This window comes from Charadrius vociferus, unplaced genomic scaffold (assembly GCF_000708025.1).
Source record: "Charadrius vociferus isolate BGI_N301 unplaced genomic scaffold, ASM70802v2 scaffold610, whole genome shotgun sequence".
NCBI lineage: Eukaryota > Metazoa > Chordata > Aves > Charadriiformes > Charadriidae > Charadrius > Charadrius vociferus.
In genome coordinates, this window is record NW_009646437.1 from 1,420,898 (window position 1) to 1,435,347 (window position 14,450).

Below are 14,450 nucleotides of genomic sequence, written 5' to 3' on the forward strand. Positions count from 1 at the left end.
AGTAGGGTAGGCAGCTGTTCAGCCCAAAACAAGGTAGGAGGAAGGTAGCCAGTACTCAGAGAAGATATTATCCCAGCCTGCTTGATGGTGATGAGGCCACACCTGGGTTGCTGTGTCTGCCTTTGGCTCCCAGCTCAAGGGAGATGTGGAGTGACTGGCAGGGCCTAATGGGGGCTGCCTGTGTGTTCAGGTAGCCAACAGCACATACCCCTGGTGGAGAAGTGGAGGGAGCTGAGCTTACTTAGGCTGAGAGGTGAGCGAGTGGTGGCCTACAGCCGCCCAATGGAGAGATACAAAGACAGCAGAGCTAAATTCTCCTCAACAGTAGCAAATAATAAGAGGTGGTGGTGAGAGTTTGGTTTTTGGGAGGCCCAGATTGGATTTTAGGGAAGACTCTCACTTGGGGGTGGGGTGGTGTGGTGTTGGAACAGGTTACCCAGAGAGGCTGTTGAATCTCCATGCCCAGAGTCTTTTGAGACTTGGCTGAACAAAGCCACAGGTGTTCAGCTGTTCTCATCTAATGTTGGTGATGGTCTTGCTCAGAACAGGATGTTGGATGGAGACCTGCAGGTGGGTCTTCCAGTTCATGTGGTTCAGTGATCCTGTTGTAAAACAGTGACAGCAGTGGGCAGGTCTTTTCCTTCTTTGTGCTGGAAGGCCCTCCAGAGGCCAGAACTGAGACCAGACAGCTGGAGTCGAGCCTATTGAGATCTGATCTCACCAGGGCAGGTAACCTTTGTCTGAAACATCCTCTTTCCTTCACCTATGCCACTATCTTTAGAATAGGAAGGAGAATCTGTTTTATTTCATGAACAAGGCACATTAGGTAGAATTTTAATTAAAGAGCTAACTGCAAGAAACATATGAAACCAGCTCTTTCAAATCAACGTTGCTACTGTAAATAATACTGTTGGCACTTGAGCAGTTCAAACTACTAATTCTATGTGATGCCTAGTTTTACTGCATTAAGGAGGTAAGCCCCTCACTTTTGTGCTATCTTTTCCAATTTGAAAAATGGATTTTTAGAGGCCTGAGGTTTAATCAGTTAATGTTTGTGCAACGTTTTGAATTTATAAAATGCTGTCTAAATGTGAAGTTTAACTGTGTTGTTGGAGAACACTTTTTATAAGTTATGTGAAGGTCCAGGGAAAATTCATTATGTGTAAGCTCCCGGACTCCTGTTCTCTTCCATTGATTGCCACGTCATTTTTCAGTATGTCTGTCGATGTTCAGAGAAACTCTAACCCATTGGCAACCCTAGGGGAAAGGGTCATTGTCCCCTCTCTTGTCTGTTCCTTGACGGGTGGGGTGTGGGTGAAGTTTCCTTTTTTCCTGTAGATGAGTGTCAAGTGGGTTTTTTAACCAGTGGAAGGAAAAACAGCAGCCAGTACGGTTTTCACCGGAGAGCAGAGTGGTCCTCAAAAGGTTTCTGCTATCTGCATTTCCTTCCATCCTATAATTGGTGTGCCAAGCCACTCTTCTGCCTTTTCATCCCTGCAATGATGACTTAGGAAAGCACAGAAAATATGAGGAAGCTCTGGAGCTAAAAGATGAGTGGAAAGGGGTCTGCCAGACAAAACTGGTGTGTAGAACTGATAACTGAGTTACTGAAAGGCAGATTTGGGATGGAAGTGGTGTGGAGACTGGAGATGGAGGAAGGATGGCTGAACCTCAGGATGGGCAGGGTTTTGGTGACAGAAGCTTTATGCTATCAGGCATTCAACAAGCTCTGGACAGGATCATCACCCTTCCCAATACTTTTGGGGGGAGTTGGCCAACTAATTGTCTCCTGGTACTGTGTGCATGGATGTACATGTATGTATGTAGAGGAGAGGCTGACAAGGACAGATTAAAATGTATGAGACACTCAAATACACCATTTCCTCGAGATTTATCTTATTTATGTTATCTGTGAAGCAATTTCATGATTCTCTGATGGTCTGAGTTATGACTCCTGTGCACTTAAAGCTGACATACTGGCAGTCTGTATGTGATGAGTTTAATCCTGGCACAGAATGAAAAAGGAGGATGACTACACCAAATAGATTTAATTATGTGCCTTCTCCTGTGGCTTTTCTAGTTCTTCAGGGGAATAACTCACAGTGCTTGCTACTTGTTTAATGTGCTCGCTGACGTTACTGAACTGTGAGTTGTTGCAATACCCATTCGGTTCCAGGCACACTTCTGTTCAGGTACTTGTGCGTCAGAGTATTGTCAGACTTCTTAATTTTTAAGCTTTTAGCCTCCTGAGTGTAATTGAATAAGCACACTTGAGAGCAAAGTGGTAACTAGAGGCACAGCATTAGGCTTCCTTTCACACTTTCCCCTTAGCTAATGCACACACTGTGAAGTACTGAACAGGCATTCTGCCTTTCTGTTTTTATTGACAGAACCAGCTTCCTCTTAGCTTTCCCTTTAGGTCGATCTGTCTGTCTTGCTCATGATAACAAAAAATTCTCCTATTCTCTAGTCTCAGAACAGAGATCTCAAAAGTAACTTGCCATTTGCTCTGTCAGCAGCAAAAGAGAAGATGCATATTGGTTAATCAGCTGTGCAAGGCTGAATTATTTAAACACTCTTTTGTCATTGTCTAGGAAAGATTTTAATTTCAGGATTGAATTTTAAGTTTTTAATTAACTGACTACTTTTTTTCAGTTCAGTGCTTTTCAGCTGGGAGCGAACGCTGCTGAGTCATTTAGGAACTGGGCTGTAACAGCATCTGGCTCTAGCTCCCATTACAGAAGGCAATACCTGGAGCTTTTAATTGTTTTCTTCTTCTTCCTTCTGACTTTTTGAAAAACTGGATGTAAAATGCTTTGTGAGAAAAACATATTTTATTGTTGTCTATCTAAAGTAAGTAGTGTGATGGGATTCAGCTTTCCATACGGATATGCTAAGGAATATTGGGTAACTGATAAATAGTAATAAAGTATTAGAATAGTGTTCCTTTGGATACTACACGTAAGTTTAGAGAAGCAACAGGGGAAACCTGTAAAAAAGCTGTGTGAAGGCCACTGCTAGGAGAGTGCTACCTCTGCGTGTAAGGTTTCAGGGTTGTGTCTAAGAGTGTGTAAATTAGTAAGGAAAATTTCTGGGACTGGAGTGTGAGAAAAGGGAGAACTGTCTTTCCTAGCTTTAAGTTATGTTTCTATAGCACTGCTGTAGTTCCCAAGGATCACAGTGAGTACCGGTTGTTTGAGGGAGAAGGTGTTACATGAGTGAAGTATTTGAATTGAAGAGAAATCATGCAGGGCAAATCAAATGTGCCTGATGCCTTAGTGAGAGGACAAAATTTGACTTTATTTTGATTTGATAAGATTGTTTGCCTTCCTCTTTATATATAGGAAATGAAAAATACTTGAACAGGAGGTAATTTTAAAGACCCTTGAATTGCAGATCTCTGCTCCGATACCAATCTTGGCCACATGCTGTTTGCAGTTGTTTAATGTCTGCCTTTAACTTGTCCATTTGTGTAATGTATTACATGCCCACAAGAGTTAGTATGAATTCATTAGCATTTCTGACTTGCTCTTGCATCATCTAGAGAAACGCACTCACATACCTGCTAGGTATTAGAAGTGAAATCCTGGTTCTATTTAAGCTAATAACAAGAACTCTGATGGACTTCAAAAGAGAGAAGATATCATCCAATTACCATAATTAGATTGTTAAGAATTGTTCGGCTCCAAATTTTGTCATAATTCAGAGGCTGTTACCTTCATGAATTTTAAGTCAGATGCCAGTATAGCGTGTTGCAAATCTTCTGGTGCTTATGCAGTCACACTGCACTCAGCACTGGAGACTATTCACATTTTTCATGTTCAGCACATTTCGGAGCCTTGATGAGACAATTAGAAAATCAGTATAAATAAGCCTAGAAAAAGTATAACAGTATCTTTTCTTAATGTTGTCGCTCGGGTAGTGCTCGGTTCTTCCATGGCTTTTACCAACTACTGAGCTCCTGCTATGAGAGTTTTGCTTGAATAGTTAATTTGGAAGTTGGGTGTAAAATGAAGAATTCAAAGACCAGCTCTGTGGGATGTTTTGTGATACTAGTGGAAACGTTCTCTCCAGTCAGCATCTCCGAAGACCATAAAACTTGATTTAAATTTTTCTACTGTACAGTCCCCAACAGACGTTGACTGTTAATAGTTTTTACAGCTCTAATTTAATCTGGTAGAGTATTGAACTTGTACGTGAAAGGTAATAAAATCCTTTTAGTAGGAAGATGGAGTTTATGTTCAGAATAACAATCTATCAGTTTTGCAAAGGATTGTTAAATTGCTGCTTTGTAACTGTGATCAGATTAATTCAGTTTAGCTGTGTTTTGAGCCTTGCTTTTCAAGAAAGTAAGTTAAAATAACAAAACTATGGTCTTTGGTTATTAGGGAAGAAATGTGCTTGAATTGGCATGGGGGCACTTTAATTTGTATCAGGTATCTGGATGTCTGCTCTGTGTATTATTGGCCTGGGTATGTTGCTAAATATAATTTTCAAATAACGTGAACTTCCTTCTTCATGAATTCTAATGCATGCCACTTTTGTAACTGATTTTTATGTCCCGTCGCCCTGTTTGATGTCATGTCTTTAGGATCTTATTCAATTGTGTGGTAGCAGGTATACAATAATATTTCATGCTGGAAATATGAGACCTCAGGTGCAAGTTGAGGAGTTGCCTGCCTGTATTTGTCCCAGAAGAGCTGGTTGCCATTTTCTGCAGTGAACGCTTTCCTGGAGAACCGTATTTTCTACTGTAACTTCTCAGGTTGCTGTCTTTTTTGTGCTGCAGCCATCTTTCCTAGACTGCTACCTCAGAAGAGTGAAAGGATGCAATAGGGTGCACTGACCTCAGTGAGCATCATGAGGTTGTTTAGCAGAAGAACCTGCCCTGGCTCTTTACTGCGTTTACCCTGAGATCGACTAGGAAGGATTTAGGGTATGAGCAATTAGCAGCGTGCATTCAGAGCTATTGGGTAGTTATCAGATGACCAGCTTTTAAAGGGGCTAGCAGTAGGGTACTAAGTTTGCCCAGTTCCTAGGGCCAAACCATGGCTCTGTCTTTTGAACTCCTCAGGGTTGCCTCAGCATTCTCACTGGCATGAGTTTTAGATGTTTTATGCGTTTGCATCAGACAAAGGTGTTGGGCCAAAGATTGCAGGAATGGTCTTCATTGCTGGTTTTGTCTATACCCCTTTATTTGAAAGCTGCTTTGGGCAGGTGCTTTATTCCTGTGTATCTCTACACGCATAGTACATTAGCATCAGGTTTTTTCTTTGCCAATATCTCTGTTACCTCATTAGTTCCGAACAGCGCAACTTGAAGCTGTCTTCATCATTTCAAAAGCATCTTGCTACTAAGCTGATAAGCCATCCTTCCCTTTTTGTGACATGAATGTTAAAATGTTGTAAACAAGCTTCCAAAGGATCAACAGCAATTTTTTTTCATGCAGGATATATTAATTTGTCTTGTAATATTCCTTTTATGTCAACTGCAGCAATTCCCTGTGCTTAAGCATAAATATCTTTCCATGTGTGTTTGTCTAAAGTGACAGCAAGTTGCCAGAGATATTATCAGACACAACGCATGAGGATCAGGAAAACCATTGCGTTGTGACTGCAGGTATTAAAAATGTAGGGGAAAAATATGATTAGAAGCTGAGTACTACTGGTAGGTTTCTCCCAGAGTTTAGGGGGAATGTGGAGAATAAAGTATTTGCAATTTAGATTAGCAGTTGCTGAAATGCCACAGAGTAATATCAGCTCATAGGGTTTCAGTCATAAAAAGCAAACACAAGTGTATTTGGTGTAAAAGACTGAATGCTGTTCCCAGCGCAACCACATGGTTCTGCGTGATGATGATGGATGAGCTCAGGACCCAGGAAGTGCTAAGTGCCTGGGTCTGCGGCTGGATATCTAGTTACAATGTGATTATTTTAACTGCGTCTCTTTAATATCAGCATTGCGCTGTGCCGCCAGAGTCCAATTTAAAACCTGTAGCGGAAGACTCCTGAAATGACTTATTGGTGAACATCTTTCTGAAAAGTGAATAGATCCTTCAGAGTCCTGAGCAGTAGAACATGACACTGACAGCACGTACCATGAAGGGGCCTTTCATCTCAGCTTATATCCCTTGATATCTAAATAGCAGTAGAAGTTTGTTTGAAGCTACAGTGCTTTTTCTAGCTATTCACCCAGGAGGATCCCAAGAGCCTTATTAGAGCTCCAAGCTAATAGGAGAAAATAAGTGCAAGGAAATTATAGCTGGAATCTTTGAGTCTTATGGGTCTACACAGTGATCTCAGATAGAGCGTGCCACATGGATTCCCTCCCACCGGAGGGAAATACAACTGCACACATAGCTTCTAGTTTTGCCCAGAAAGTCCATTGGTATGGACTTCTGTCCCTCCGCATGGATGGGGAATTGATCTCCGTGTGATCTTTTAACTCTTTCTAAGTAGCCGTCTCTGATCTAATCGTGAAAATGGTGCTCATATTGATCCTGTGGGAGGCCATAGTGTGGAACAATGGAAAGCAACAACTGAGAGATTGTGCCTTTGAGGGAAGGGAGGAGCGTGAGGATTTGTGTTCAAAATGTATCATTTCTCACTTCAGACATATTACTTATTCCTTTGTGGGGTTTTGCACCATTGATTTCAGTAGCGTAAGTCCTGTCAACTTCAATGAAAGAGGATTTGCACCGCTGTCGGTGGGTTTTTGGCTTTGTGTATGTGTGTATATGTATGCAGTTGACTGACAGATATGTCACGTATGCTTTGGAGGCAGCAATTTCATGAAATTGGGTTTGTCTGAATTGCTGTTTTGAGTCTATTGCTTATGTGGAAAAGAGTACGCTATAGGTGTCAGGCCTAGTTACTATAGGGACTTCCTGGTCTGCTCTGTAATAAGCAGATCTAACTCATAGTATGTGAACAAGAATCTTTGAATTCTGCTGTGTAACAAAGCCTCTGGGCTTTCTGTGGTTTCATAGCAAGTACCCCTCATTTCAATTTTGGAAACGGTTCCAATAACACCAGTCAAATGCGGCTTTGATAGTTCTTTCCTTTGCACTTATGGATTAGATGAGCAGTAAGAGCAAAAAGAGAACACCGCAGCAGACAGGGATGTCACTCGTGAGATGGCTGAGCTTTTAAAAGCAAGAACAACGTTATGTTTATTCTCCCCTTTTAAAAAGTAAAATAAAGCAAATATTTTAAAAATATTATAAAAAAAAATTAAAAGGTAATCTGTCAGTTCTAGCATTTGCTCAGGTAGGTGATCTCCCCAAAAGTACCCACTAGGAGGGTGTTTCTGACAAAACTGTGTACTGGCAGTGAGGCCGACACAGTGTAGTAGCCGTGTCCTTCAGAGTGATTTTCTAGGCACCACTTCACAGCATTGTAGTGTGGGGCTGTTCCTCCTAGCATCCTGGGGAGAGTGTGGCAGGGTAGACCCCACAATAGCAAAATTGTATTCCTTTTAGCAATATAATTTAGTAGGTAAAATGGGCCATGTGGTGAGTAATAAGCCACAATTGCGAAGCGTGAGCCCTGTAAATAGAAAGCAGAAATACAAAAGCCAAACCAAAGGAGGTTAGTGACTATCTCACAAATTTGTTGTATCAGCTAGCCTTGTTTACTGCTAGACTTCACGCATGTTTCAAACCTGGCCCCAAGCCAAGGCATGAGAGGGACTGTCCTTGGAAGATCTCTTTATTTAGAACCACTGCAAGGAAAGAAGGAATGAGGGGCTAGCTTTGTGTGTTATTTTAAAACTGAACTCCCTGTTGCAAGGCAGTAAGATGAGCAAATGGCTCTTGCACCTGGCAAGTTACCATCAGCAATTATTACAATGCTTACTGTCTTTCTGCCACCAGCAGAAGTCTCTTTGCTCCCTTTCATGTCGCAGATTTCAGTGTTCTTATGGGGATGGTTCAATTAAAGCCACAAGATTTAGTGCTGTAATTCTCTTTTGTTTGCAGCAAAAGGTAGAGACAGGGAAGGATGATACAGGTCTTTGGTTTTTACTGACCAGCAAAAATACTGTGTATATATAACTGTGACAATAACAGAGTTTGTTTAAACTCATCAAACCATTCCATTAGTAACTGGATTAAAGGCTGTTATTTTACATAAAGGAATCTTGTTATAAAAAAAAAAATAATAATGTTGCGACTACATTTCACTTCTCTCTGTTTACAGACCTTGACACCTGAGCAGGCTGTACTTTATGTATTTCTGCGTGTTTCTTTCCCGACAAATGTTTTCTAGTTTTAGATATGTCATTAACACGATGCCAATGTCAAGAACACAGTTTTTGACAAGTACGTCAAAAATGCTGTTTATGATAAATGTGTGTATGGGAGGGAAACATGGTGGTTGACAAGAATCCAGTTTTCATTTTTAGCCCTTGTATTGTTACCCTGTGTGTGACCTGAGATGAATTGCCAAATCAGACTTTTTCAAAGGGGACATCTGTGAGCACAAGTGCTATTCACCTGTTCTAAACCTGCATTTGATAGTGAGATACTCAAATCTGAGCTCTTGACCCTCAGTTCAGTGGAAAGAGATGGTAATCACCAAAGCACAATTCACCAGATCCAATTTAGCATGAGGTGAACTACCAAAGGAGCTTGGAATGGTACCTTGTGGTCCACAGCTTAGACACAGAGGTGACAGCGAGCAGGATCCATTTGTGGCCCCTCCACAGGATTTCTTAGAGAACCTGGATCTCAGCTGAGCCATACTTAGTGATGTGGAAGATCGTTCCTCTGGATATTCAACCTTGCTATTTTCAAAAACAAGCTGCTGCTCCTGCTAAAATTCACGCGCGCTTAAAAAGAGGTTTAAATTACAGCCCTGTTGAGCCTTAGGTTCTCTCTATGAAATTAAACTGTTCATCAGATCTGCATGTATTAAGGATTAGTTGACAGGCTTTATTAGTGGGCGTTCCAGGAAATGAAATCTCATTGTCCTGATTATCTGACCAGCCTTGCTAGAACCTGTGGAGTATCACAATTTTTCTTGCTTCAAGCATTGGTCCCTTTCATTTACCTAACTGCACCTTTAATTTACCAGCTATACACCCCAGTGGGCTTGCTGTGCGGACAAATTGGTAAACTGGTCAGCTGCCAAAAGGGAGTCATTTGACTTACCTGAAACGAGCAACAGTGTGATGAAAATGCATTACCTCTGTCCCACTGGATAAGCCTCAGAGTGTATTGAAATAGAATTAGGCCAAGGAAGTCAATGTACTGGATAATAATGAAATGTTTAATGTGTATTAGCTGCATATAAAATTAATACATTAGAATGAATTGCTGAAGAAATAAAATCATGTCGGGCCTCTATTCTGACTGTAATGACTTAAAAATGCTGCACTCTTCTGTTTATAGAAGAGCAAAAGTAAAGCTATTGAATTTGTGTTCTTTATTTGGGTGAGAGAAATAGATATAAAGTATTATTTTAAAAATATAGATAAATATACATATGTATATCAGAGCTGTCAAATTAGGATCCCACTGAACCAAGGCCATAATGTTTGGGTGTGGACCACACCTGAGAGGTTACAGAGACGGGGATGAAGTCTAGGAAAAATAGGTACACGAAAGCAAGAATCTAAACCTAAAATGTAATCTTTGTTTTGGACCATCCAAAGGTGAGTTGAAATGTTGCCTGCTTGGGAAGACTGTAATGGGTTTAATACAAAATGGGCAAACTTTCCAAACTAATTGGCAAAGATAATCTTTGACTGGGAAGTATGGAGGGGCTGCAGAGTGAGCTGTGGCTTAAAAATTACAAGTATTCATCTGCACTCTGTGAGGCTTTGGGATGTTTTTTTTTATTCTTATAGCTTTCTTGTTGCCTCATCTGTTCTAGGTTCATTTCTGTTTCTCAATGCATCGGAGAGGCCAAGCCCTGTCATCCTGAGCCCTTGGCTGAGAAGCAGCAGTGACCAATGCGTAGTTCAAGTGGCTGTTTATAAATTTTACCAGCAGAATGGAGAATACATTGCTCATGTCCTTCCCATTGATGAAAGCAGCAGTGAAATGTTATCAGTGGATAGTTCAGAGAAACATGGGTAAGTCTCGTCCTCTCATTTGACTTGCAGCTTGAGGTGAGAAGAATCCCTTGACTGTGTAGCAATATAGCCACAAAATACATGCTGCACTTCTACTGGGGGGAGCAGGACCCACACCGAGTAGGTGTTTGTCTTGCCTGGGTCTAAATTATTGTAGAAGCTGGAGACTGGTGCTTATTTTAATATACAAAGCACCAGCAAACTACTGGATTCATGTAACTGTGAGTCGCTAAGTCAACATTATCTTTATTCTCAGAGCTTGCAAGTACAGACATAGCATGGATACTTATCCTAGGTTTAAAGCTTTTCTGTCTAATTCACTCTATCTGATTTCTTTTTACTACTTCTTTACCCAAGTATACTACAGGGCTTAGAATATCTACTGAGTCTTTGCAGTTTCGTGTGTATCCATACATTTGAAGTTTTGTCTTGCATTTATGCTCTGCTAAATGACGTCTCTTGTCAATAAGGCAGTTCAGAGCTACTGCTGGAGGAGGAAAGCTTTTGATCTTTCAAGGGTGCAACTGTTTGAAATGTTTTATCCTCTTTGTGTAATTAATTGTTGATGATGTCTTAATTTGTCAGACTTCCCGTGCATTCTTTTAAATTTTGGTTAGCAGAAAACAGCAGGAGCTGAACACAGTAAATATTTCAAAATGCTGTAGTAGCTGAGTAACTTAGAATTGAATTTGGATATATGTGAGACTAACGTTCTACCTGTTGTACATATTGGGGTTTTTAATTTTTATTTTTTAGTTCTGCTGTGAAATGTGTGTTAAGAAGCATAGTTTTTACTAAGCATCTCAAATGTTCTTTGTTTTGATGTGATAGATTAGAGAGTTTCTAACGGCAAATCCTGCTGGCTTGTGCTTGTAACAAGCTGTGATTATCTGATTACTGTCTACATCAAATTCTGTATTTTCCAGTAGCAAAAGGAGAATGCGCAATAAAAAACCTTCCAGGAGATAACGTAACTCATGGAAACAGTTTGAATAGTTGTAATTCTCGTATAACACATGGCCTATAAAAGTGAGGAGGAGAGCTTGCATGTAGATCTAGATCATACTTAGTTCCAGCAACATCATCCAAATTGTAAATTACTGTTGATGTCTGGGGAAAGGTAATTAGGGTAGCCGCAGCAGCTGTCTTCTTCCTTAGCTCTTTGCAAATGCTGTGCTCCATGTCACAGCTAATAAACATGCTTTGTGCAAAGTGCCTCCTGCCTTGGCAATGCCGCTGTTCCTTGGCGCTTGCGGGGAAGACTGCTGCGTGTAAAATGCTTTGCTGTGCTGCATGGAGGAGCTCTAGCTTGGATCTGTGGGCAGGCAGAACTCACCAGGAGCACCGGCAAGTGCCAGATGTAAGGAGCCTTGAAGGGAAGGGAAAGTTCACTTTAACTATGATAACAAACGCCTGCCTTTGCTGTCTGATGGAGACTATACAGACTACTCAGCTGTGCCTTGCAAACAGAGATTGTCCCCACAGTAAAGAGGGTCTGTGCTTTTAAAGAAGGTGGTTTTGGTTGTAGCTTGGCTATCCCATACATTTGCAAGAATGTGTGGCTTGCTTCCCAATGCATTTCTGTGGCATGTAGGGTGGTAAGAACGTGCCTGTGGCTTTCATGGGTCTGTATGGCTGCTCCTTGGTACTCTGTGTGCTATAAAACTTTGCAGTTGTAGCAACTGGCTGGTTCATTTTTCCCCCTCTGGTCTTGTCTCTTCACTGTGAGAGGTAGTAGCCCTTCCTCCAGCTCAGCAATGCAGAAAGGCTCTGATATTGTGCCCGCATAAATGTCACATAGGGATAGTTAAGTATCTACCCACAGACTGCAGCCAGAGATGATAGGGTAGCAGTTTGTTATCATTTGCCCTGAACCTTCATTCCAGAATTTGAGTGCTTCTCTGCCCTTTGGTGCAATAATATTTGATTATCGCAGCTCTGATAACAAAACATGCAAATCTCACTTTTGTAAAAATCTTCTTTCCTTTAAATAAGAATCAAGAATAGCTGATTGGAAGTCAAGAATAATTCAATAAAGTTCTTAAATGAACTAGCAATCCTACAGTGGAAATCTGTTCTGTTTAATATTTTACTTTGTCTTGGAAATTGTAAAGAATTGTATTGTTTTGTAATGAATCCTTTGACCATGCTATAACGAAATTATTTCTAAAATTTTGTAAGGATTTTAGCTCTGGGCACAAGGTAGTTGAATTCCTCAATGATGAGCCTGTGCTAGCAATAAAGACACTGAAGTTTTGCAGGTGACGCTTATTTGATTCTATGTGCTTTTTATATTGTTTCGCAAAGAAGATGTAAAGTGTGCGTAGTTCCCAGTGACCGGTATGTGCAGTGGTGAGTCCATGCTATTGCTTAAAATCAAGCTCATAGCAGGAAGAGTATATTTTATTGAAACAAATGCACCTGAAGGGTGGTAAAGCAATAGATTAATTCCAGGGTGTATTTTCTCATATCTTGAACTATGCACAGTGTCAGTATCTTTTTACCTTTTTTTTTTCTTTTTAAATAGCATAACCTGGATTACGTATATTAATATCTTACAAGGTCTTCACAGTTCGCTTACATTTACAAGAGAAAAAGTAGATGCTGTCAGGTATTACTATTTCATTCAGGGTGAAACCACGCAAGCAAAGGTTTTGGTTGGCAGCACTTGGAGCTGATTTTAAATAGAACATATGTAAAGCTATGAAATTTTATGAGTCGAGTAGGGACAGCATAGCACCTAATATTTATTTGTTACCAGGGTTCAGCCATGTTGCCTTTGTGTGCAAAATACCATGTGTTTTATCGATGGTTACTCAGCACAGATAAAGACTCGAAGGCAGAACTGGTGATGTTCTGTTTGACTCCCTGGTCTCATTCTCTAGAAAGAAATAAAAAAAGCCCAAGCCTGTGGACTAGAGTTGTACCAATGCCATAATGAGGCATAAGTCATTACAGAAATTGTTGTGTGGAAGATGCATATTTGTTTTATTTTCTTACTTGACATATTTCACTGCAGCTCATCTATTGTGCGTAGGAAGAAAGCTAGCTAATTTAAGATGCATTACATAGCAATAGGATAGGGCATATGGAACAAACACCAAGAAGAATATGCCAGAAGTGATAGCTGGGAATTGTTCCCGAGTGATGAAACACCAGAGGCTAGCAAAGGGATACTTGTTTTGTATTATACAGAATTTTGCCAAATACAATAATAACTTTTCTACATAATATTTGCAACAATGCTTACCACTGAGAAGATAACTATGTCCTTGTTTATCAGTTCAACAGAATTTTATACCTCTTTCTTTTTTTTTTTTAAAGAGCGGAGAGGTCTTACTCTGTATTTAATATGTGGGTTTTGGAGCACCTTTGGTTAGACCTTCTCAAATTTAGTTCCTAAACAGCCAGTAGGACTCTTCTATGGGGAACAACACAATACTGTATTTTGTTAGAATTAGATTTGTTGCATGATAGAGTTTCTAGATGATCTGACTTTGTGGATGTGGTTTTGGGTATGTTTAGTCTCTTCTGGCATCTCTTGCAACTCTGTTGTGTTTTAGAAGCACCTGCAAATGACATAGGGAGAGAATCAGTGCAGTGCTATCAACCCTTTGTAATGGCAAAAGAGCTGTTATAATTCCTGCCATGGAGCACAGCACTTTCTCATTTATCCCAAATGCCACTAAATGTGGGTACTATCTTTTGCTGGTTTTCTGCTCCCATGGTTCTGTATATAATCCTTTCTTGTTGCTATTTAACAGACTTCCTGGTTTGTGTTACTGGAGGTGAGGAGGCAGCAAGTACGTTTATGTAGCATATGGGTCATTTAGCAAAGCAGAGTTACTTCCACAATTTGAATGTTGATTTCTGGGGGCTTGTCAGACTGTCACTGTAGCCACTGATTTCATTTAACCTTTTATTTGCTTTTCCATCTGTTAAATTTATAATGATAAAGCTAGTAAGATTGTAAATGTGCTTAGTAGAGTAGGGAAAACATGAATGAAAACTTGTCAACAAGGTCAATTTGTAATACAGGATTGATTTTTATTTCTTTTGATCTGTGTATTTTGGAGAAGTTAGAGTTGGGCAAGGACAAAAATATCATTGTTCATTTTAATTACCGTTATTATTTTACATCTCTACCTGCAAGTAAGTTGCAATATTATATACTAAATATCAAACCAAACTTTTTAATAAGCCCATAGCAAATGACAGCATAATTTCAATTTGGTCTTTTATTGGAGACCTCGCTCATCACTAATTCCGTAATATATTCTTGCCCCCAAAATAATAATGTAACAAGTGGATCTTAATACTGTTCACATGACTGAAGGTAATTGAGGCCTCCCTGAAGGGGGAGGAAGGAAAAAT

The 14,450-nt window shown here is 40.2% G+C and overlaps 1 protein-coding gene across 1 annotated transcript in view; it reads left to right on the forward strand.

Moving 5' to 3' along the window:
* The window catches only part of ALK (anaplastic lymphoma receptor tyrosine kinase), a gene marked incomplete at its 3' end in the record, with an annotated part of 222,125 nt that overhangs the window by 47,076 nt on the left and 160,599 nt on the right, over nucleotides 1-14,450 (forward strand). The window contains exon 3 of the mRNA XM_009881980.1: nucleotides 9,875-10,076. Within this exon, the coding sequence (XP_009880282.1) occupies nucleotides 9,875-10,076 (202 nt within the window). The remainder of the gene's footprint in view (nucleotides 1-9,874; nucleotides 10,077-14,450) is intronic.